Below are 8,923 nucleotides of genomic sequence, written 5' to 3'. Positions count from 1 at the left end.
CAAAAATCAGAGTTGTGCCACATCACCCCGTAATAAATGTCAAATCAATAATATTGAGTTATTTTGCCAAAAGTCTTTTTTATCCATGGAATAAGAAAAGTTTAAGTTGTTTCATTAGAAGACTTATAATGTAAATTTCAGGTACTTTTGTTTTTATATATTAATAATAGATACCAGTTTCTTTCGTCACATTCTAACAATCCCCAGTCACATTCTATCCATTCATATTTAAAGTTTTGGTAACTTGTAATATATATTTTCATCAAATTGCTGTATCTTATTCGAAACAAGTGGGGGAAAGAGCGTGAAGATTACTTTAAGTAACTTAGTTTAAATTTAATATACCATTTGGTCACATTTCACATGCTGATCAAATTGTTTAATGGGTCTAGATCTTCAATACACTTCTATATAAGACCACAATTCACATCTCAAATTTCAACACAATATTTTCACAATGGCTACTTCATCTATCCTCCTCTCATTATCTCTTCTTTCACTCCTATCCTCATCACTTGCATTGATACCAAAACCCAACTCATTTATCCTCCCCATTGCAAAAGACCCAAAAACCCTTCAATACTCAACCACTATTAAAATGGGAACCCCTCCAAGATCCTTAGATCTAGTCATTGACATTAGGGAACGTTTCCTATGGTTCGAATGTGACAAGTCCTACAATTCCTCAACTTACCAACCAATCCAATGTGGTACAAAGAAATGTAAACTATCTAAAGGCACAGAGTGCATTACTTGTACCAACCATCCTCTCAAAACCGGATGCACCAACAACACTTGCGGTCTCAGCGTCTTCAACCCGTTCGACGAACTCTTTGTCAGCGGAGACGTGGGAGAGGATATCTTATCCTCTATACGAACAACTAACAATAGAGGAATACTTAAAAACATAAACGCACCGCATTTCATTTCTTCGTGTGTGTACCCAGATAAATTTGGTGTTCCGAGCTTTCTTGAAGGCCTAGGCAAAGGTAAAAAAGGTATATTAGGTCTCGCAAGAACTCTTATTTCCTTACCAACACAACTCGCAACTAAATTTAAACTAGAACGCAAATTTACACTTTGTTTACCTTCATCTTCTAAAAGAACCGGGTTTGGAAGTCTCTTTATTGGTGGGGGTCCTTATCACTTGGGCTCTAATCAAGATGATTTTTCAAAATTTCTTACCTACACCCCACTTATTACTAACCGTCACAGCACTGGTCCTATATTTGATAACTCTCCTTCAACTGAGTATTTTATTAAGGTGAATTCAATTAAGGTTGACAACAATGTTGTCAATTATAATACCACATTGCTTTCTATTAATAGATTTGGAGGTGGTGGTACAAAACTTAGCACTGTGGTTCCTCATACAAAACTACACACTTTAATATATCAACCACTTGTGAATGCTTTTGTGAAGAAAGCTGAAATAAGAAAGATAAAGAGAGTGAAAGGTGTTGCACCATTTGGGGCATGCTTTGATTCAAGAACAATTGGGAAGAGTATTACTGGGCCTAATGTGCCTACAATTGATTTGGTCTTGAAGGGGGGTGTTCAATGGAGAATCAATGGTGCTAATTCAATGGTGAAGGTGAATGAAAATGTGTTGTGTCTTGGATTTGTGGAAGTGGGTTTGGAAAAGTTGGGTGGATTGGAACCTTCGTTTGTTATAGGTGGACATCAGTTGGAGGATAATCTTTTGGAGTTTGATCTTGTTTCCTCAAAACTTGGCTTTAGTTCATCACTTTTACTCAACAAAGCAAGTTGTTCAAGCTTTAGGAGATTTTAATGTTTGACTTTTTGTCTTGTATTTTAAATGTAATGTAAGGAAATAAGTGTATAGTTTACACTCACGTAGTCATCAATATGACAGTATCTATCTTATCTATATCTATAAAAAAGACTCTACTATTTCGCCAGAATAAAATTATTTAGTAATTACGAAATTTAGTAAAGTAATTTAACTAGTTGAACCAAGAGAAAAGAAGAACCAAGAGAAATCAGAGAAAAATGCAGAATGCAGAAAATGATATAGTTAATATGAAAAATGAAAAAAAAGGCAATGAACATTAAAGTGAGGCGAAATGTATACGCATGTTAAATGAGATATTTAGTGTAGGTATGATGGAATATGCAGGTCATGAGATGATGGAACAAAGGGATGTTAATCTTTAGAAGCCTAAGTATTTGAAAAATACTAATTTGTAACATAAAAATATATGTAAAAATAAAACAGTAAAGATATTATATTAGTAAAATATATATTTAATTCTTCAAAAAAAAAAATTTCAATACAATTTTTTATTCTCAAATATTTGAAAATGTATCATAGTGTGCAAATTAACATGATCAGATTTAGTCTTAATTTTTCCAAATTTTTTGATAAATAATTATAAATTCAACTATAACAAAATGATTAAAAATTATATTTAACTATAATTTAGCCGTAATAAATATTTTATGAAATTATATTTACATATAACTTCTTTTTTTTGCTTTTTGCACCAGTTTCCGACCTACATAGTAGATCGACTAATCCGACTCGTGCTACGGATGCATGTGCACTAACCAAGCGTTGTTTTTATCAGGAATCGAATTTGGTATTCTTCGAATATCGTCCTTTGCAGAGACTTCTTTACCACTCGAGTCCAAATACTTAATTATTTGCATATAACTTAATTATGACAAATTTTGGGTTATTTGTGACAAAATTCGAGTCTTCTATGGTATATCTTCCTTGAATGTCATAAATGACAGCTCTTGAGCATGACTTTAAAGAATTTAACAGTATTATTTTATATTTTGACTAAATTGAATTGTGTTTTGTTTGTAGACTAAAGTAGTAATTACAATTGGAAATTCACATGCACATACATACACAATTGTGAGAAGTGGGATTTGAATCTCTAATGGATTCGTTCTACAATTTTTTTTTCTTGAATAAGAAAATACAGAGTGTATAGAAGTCAAAGTTAATTAAGTGCACAAAGACCAAGGAGCTGACTCTGAGCTGGCGGGGCAGATCCTTTGGATTTTCAGCGTTGAAGATTTGAACAAAACTCCCAACTAGCCAATATAGCTCATTTCAAAACAAAGTAGTAATTCCTTTCTTTAACCATAAGTCTCTAGCTGCCTTTAGGAAAAAGGAGGGAAAAAAAACAGAACTGTAATTATACTAAATTATTCTTATTTATTATAAATAATAGTATAAAATACAAATAATAATTTGTAAAAAATAGGTTCCAAAGCCGAATATCAAAATTAAAAAAAAAAAATTGTAATTAGTGCAGTAGTATTTGTTACCTACATTAATTTGTGTGTTTTATTGATTTTTTAATCAAATGAACCAAACTGTGTAAATATTTAAAAATGATTTTAAATTTAAAAATTAACTTTAGTTTTTTCTTAGAGTTGTAATTGACAATGCTCAGTTGTGTTCTTGGTGGACAATATGGTAGTTGATAGTAGTCTTAGTGGTGGTTGATACTGATCGTAGTGGTAGTTGGTGGTGATTAGAATGATGTTTATCGGTAGTTAAATTAGGAATCATAAGTAGTTGACGAAAACCCCAAAAGTCAAAGGTAAATCTAACACAGTTGACTTTTGCCAGTTAAATTGCAATCTTTTCAATAACAATGAATCAAGTTCATTTAGCCAAATGAATTATATGAGTGGGCTATAATTAAATACTTGAGGTCCTTGAATCATGTTTTGAGCCATAAGATCATGCTTTGACCAAAAGTCAACTTTGCCAAAGAATTAGGTCAAAGCCCTAATTAGTGTACCAGATGAATTTGAAAGTTGATGATCTTGATTGGAAGCATTCTTGAGCTTGAATATGGATGAGGGGAATCACTTAAGCGTATGAGAAGCTTTAGTCCATTTTTGAGCCACAAAACTCTAATTACATGAGCTTTCTTGATCAATCACCTATCTTGTGAAACAAGCAAACACAATTTTTTGTATATTTGAGGTTAGCAAATGATGCATGAATGATCTTTATATGAGATGAATGATGATAATGATGATCAAACTCTTCTAGATCCAATGTAAATGAAATGAAATTTTAGGGTCAAAATTTGGGGTATGTCAAGTTGTAAATAAATAGCTTTCGTTAATTCAACAAACAATAAGTGTCATGTATATAAGATTCATCCATAAAGATTGTTTTTATCGTGTTATTTGTCTCCTCATATTTTATAAAAACAATGATTACTAAATTTTTATTTCATCTTGCAAGAATCCATTTTCATTAAATAGAGTTTTTTATTAATAATCATATGAATTACATAAAGATTATATGTTTCACCTCTTAACTAATAGAAATTTTTTTTTGAAAGTTTGGGAGCGGCAACAACGCTCCTAATATTTAACTGGATATATCTTTATTAAACTAATTTCAATCAGTTACTGTAAAAGAGCGGCAACGCCGCTCCTCGTGCGTATGCACATGTTATCTACTAGTTCATATAACATGGTGAAGACTGGAACATGTATATGCTATAAAGAAGGTTAATTTGTTCGAACTCAAATTGAGTTGTTATATTTAAAAATTAATTAATTAATTAGTCATAATTGAATATGAGTGGATGTCAAAATGACAAATTTCGAAATAATAAGAACTTTAATTGACCATCAGATATAGACTATGATTTTCAATATATCGCACGTAAATAAATAATTTCTTTTCTCCATCTAAAGAAACTTCAAGAAGGTATTAAGAATATAGGTTGAAGAAGAACTACACAAAACATCAAGTGTTTGTTGCTCATCTCTGATCCTCAGTATTTTTGAATTACTGTCAAAATGATTTTTCTCAAAGGATCCAAGTATTCCTAAAGATTAACTTGTCGGTCCTTTAATTTTATACATACATGTGTGAATATTTGATTTCTACACTATAGTATATGTTATAATATTATGTTGATCATGTATATGTGATTAATCATTATTAGATTAATTCCAACAAAACGGTCTCTTATGAGCTCTTAACCGGGTGCAGATATGAACCTTGTATTATAGATTTTGAACTCAGTTATAAACGAGTTCTAGATAACATTTAGTCAACATATAAACTACTTGAATTTTAGCGTTGGTATATCATAGTATGGAAGAATGCTAGGATTCAATTTTATGAACTCTTGTGTTAAGTTTTCTAAAAGACAAGAAAATGAGAATGTTCATGTTGTGACGCAGGCAAACAAATCTTTAATGTGTTTTCACAATTTTATTGATATTTTAGCAAGTATTAAATATTGGAGATTCGGTCGGAAGTTGAAGGTATCTCCACTGCCTAATTACCAGGATGTCTCACCTCTGCAAAAAAAGGTAAAGGTACAAGCCCTCCAGTTTAGAATAAATACATGGGGTCCTGAGGTTGTCCACATTTACCTAACTATGCTTATCGGTTTTTTCATCCTATATACTCAGCCCACCAAGAAGATATCTGATTATGTTGACCATATTTTATATGTTCACACAAAGAGAAAAAATGAGTTCGAGGAAGAGCATTGTTTATCCACCCTCTGACATAGTATGAAAGATATGAAGAACACGTCATCCCCCCCCTGCTCAAAGGTATACTTGAACGAAATATACATAAATATTTACGCATATCTCCTACTTTCATTTCAACCATCCCTCAGGTTGAATGGGAAATAAGGAAGACAAAATTAAGAATAACACTCCCCTGATGCAGATGGTGCCTTCATCTATAAATGTAGGGCCCCATATACCAGAGCACCACCTCCATCAATAGAGAAAATACCACCATATACTAAGACTAAATGATCCAACAAATCAAAGGAAAAACGACTAGACAAACAGTGTATCAAGCACAATAATAAATAAAATAGTAATCACAGGGAATATGTAACACATAAAAATAAGACTCACTACTAAATGAAGAACAATAAGAGGGAATATGTAACACATAAAAATAAGACTCACTACTAAATGAAGAACAATAAGAGGGAATATGTAACACATAAAAAGTAGATTCACCGCTAATATGCAAATATAATGACTTTTAGTCACCAATCTCAAAGGATAATGACTTTTAATTTGATACATTATCATTTGATTTCTTTAGTCAAATTTATTCTCATCTTTTTTTCCAATTCCATTACAAAAATTAAACAAAAAAGTCATTTATAACAAAACAAAAAAAGTCATTTAAGCATTTGATTTTTCAATTTTTAAGATCTATGTTTCTATTGTCAACTTAAAAATCTCAAGCCAAGCCATATTTTGCATGGGATGGGACCACATTTGCACACGCTTGTTTGACAGCATATTCACAAAATGAACTTCAAATGCAATTTCAACTTCACTTCACATTCACAATTCATTTCCATTCAAAATCTCAAATGACATTTACATTCACATTCAGGTTTACATTCTAATTTGCATTTGACATACATTTCAACCACGTACATTCACGACAAAATTTCCTCTACCTACAAAATTCATGCTAACCTCTCATTTGAACTTAATCAAAGGCTGAGAAGTATACCAATAACTTTACACGGATTGCAGTTTCGTTTCCTCCAAACTTTTTCATCCAAACTCTAACAAACTAACAACTCACAACAACAATGCACCAGCCGCACGAACGGAAACAACAGCAACCGCTCAGAATCAGTTCGCAGAAAATTGAAGAATAGTAGAAGAGGACGAAATGGAGGAGAAGGAGAAGAATAGGAACACAGAAGAAGAGAAGCAGAAGAGATATCGCCTTTCCTCTTTTTGTTATGCAGTAACTTGTTCCCTTGTATGGTTGTCATTATTAATTGTAGGCTATATGTGGTTGTTGATTCTATTGGTAGCTTCTAGGTTCCCAATTTTGTGCGTGGCTTTTTATTGCGTTTTCGTTTAGATCAGGTTCGGATTCATAATGAGAGGCGAGATTTTTGGAGTTTCATTGTTGTTTTATTTGGGTTGTAAGATGGCGCCTCCGGCGCGGCGTTATTGTTGTTTTGAAGTGTTAGATCACGATTTTAACAAGTTTGTCACTGAAAAATTACCAGGTCGAGTCGCGGATCATTATACTTTCTTTAAGACATTTTGCGGTACTGTTAAAATTACGACGCCTTCAATATAAAACAGCACACTTCTATACGATAACTACTTGCCAGGATCGGTCCTAACATTTTAGAGGCCCAAGGCAAATATAAAAATGGATCCTAATAAATAATATAATTTTTAAAAAAAAATATCATGAAGTCTTTTCTTTTTCCTACGTTTCTAACATTCAGAATCAATTCCGCAGAGTTGAAATTGAATCGACAAATTTTGCAATGTTGAAGTTGAACTAATAAATTAAAAAATTAAAAAATAATTTATAAATAAAATTAACATTTATTTGAAATTTAAATAAACAAAAGTATCAAAAAGAAAAATATACATGAGAATAGTTATTAACGATAAATATAAAAAGGCAAAGTTTTATAAAATAATATTTTCTTTAAAAGAATTTTAAAAAAAAAGTACACCAAATATTGTTATAATAGGAGTAACCATGTGTAATATCAAAAATAAAAATTTTACAGTACTTTAAATTTATGAGAATTTATATAAAATAATTAGAAAACTATATATAAATATATTGACGGTTCTATTTTGAAAAGAAAAAAAAAAAGACAAAAATAGTCAAAAAGTAAGATTAAAAAATAATTCATTGTCAAGTATCTAACAAGGGCCATTTCTATTGGAATCAGTGGCGAAGCCAGAAAAAATTTATAGCCTGGGCAAAAAATTTAATGATCGAAAATTGCTGTCTCAATTACTTTATCCTCAAAGCCGGCACTAAACTCTTCTATAACAAACTTTATCGCTCGCAACAATAAACATCGGTACCTTCGTTCTCTCTTTACTAGGCACAAAAATCTGAAATGTGTTATTTTGTATCTAATAATCAAATGCAAGCAATTGAAACATATATTAAACAAAAAATTCCAAGAGACAGCAATGGCCTTATACTCATAATAGAATAATGGTATCTCAGAGGGCTTAATTATTATGCAAACTTGAACATGAGTGGGTTTCATTTTTACCATATCAGTCCAAGTATTTGTTCTCTAAAATTAACCCAGACTAGTTTATATTTTGAAGCATATTTATTAGTCAAAAATGTAAACACAGTGTCATCATTTGCAACAGGTTCATAACTTGCATCAAAGTTATCAACAAGCTTGACCAAGGGGAGGAAGAATTTCTCATTTTGAAAACCTTCCTAACCATTAGGAAGTTCCGAAACGTTGAAGTAATATATTTTATTGACAGGATTACACCCATCTCCAATGATGAGAATAACATACTGCAAAATCACATAAAACAGTTACTGATGCAAGAAAACACAACATTGTTCATTTCTTTATATTCACTTCTTTAGTAAAAGAAAACGCATGCACAAGGATTATAAGTGCATTCCAAAAACAATATCAAATATAAACAAAACTAAGCAACTCTAAGTAAATACCATCTAAGTAAATATCAACTCAGACCTGCAACAAGAGATTTCAACACAGAAAAATAAAAGAATATGGTTCCGACATTTCACCGAACACTTGATGTGCATAACGCAAAATGATAAATTCAGCAACAATTCTTCATCGATTCATAAACTACAACCTGCAACACGAATGAATAACATCACAACAACGATTTCACATCGAAAATCGAGCTTAAAAGTGAAAGAAAATGAGAAGAAGAGAACTCGTGACGGTTCGACATTTAAACACGATAACTGTTTCGCGACTACTCCATGGAGTAGTTTTGATTTTCTGAGTGAAAGAGAGACTATTGCCATGATATTTTGAAGCTTAGGGCTGAGAGAAGGAGGAGCCTGGGCAGCTGCCCAACCTAGCCGGGCGCTGGCGTCGCCCCTGATTGGAATAACAACACTCATCCACTGGGCTAT

The 8,923-nt window shown here is 31.9% G+C and overlaps 1 protein-coding gene across 1 annotated transcript; it reads left to right on the top strand.

Moving 5' to 3' along the window:
• Positions 1 to 457: 457 nt before the first annotated feature.
• On the top strand, positions 458 to 2,050 carry LOC131633037 (probable aspartic proteinase GIP2). Its single transcript, XM_058903748.1, has one exon. The coding sequence runs from the start codon at positions 458 to 460 to the stop codon at positions 1,790 to 1,792; it is 1,335 nt and encodes a 444-aa protein (XP_058759731.1). The 3' UTR covers positions 1,793 to 2,050.
• The last annotated feature ends 6,873 nt before the right edge of the window (positions 2,051 to 8,923 follow it).

Source organism: Vicia villosa, unplaced genomic scaffold (genome assembly GCF_029867415.1).
Source record: "Vicia villosa cultivar HV-30 ecotype Madison, WI unplaced genomic scaffold, Vvil1.0 ctg.001063F_1_1, whole genome shotgun sequence".
Classification (NCBI taxonomy): Eukaryota; Viridiplantae; Streptophyta; class Magnoliopsida; order Fabales; family Fabaceae; genus Vicia; species Vicia villosa.
This window is presented reverse-complemented; position numbering and strand designations above follow the sequence as displayed.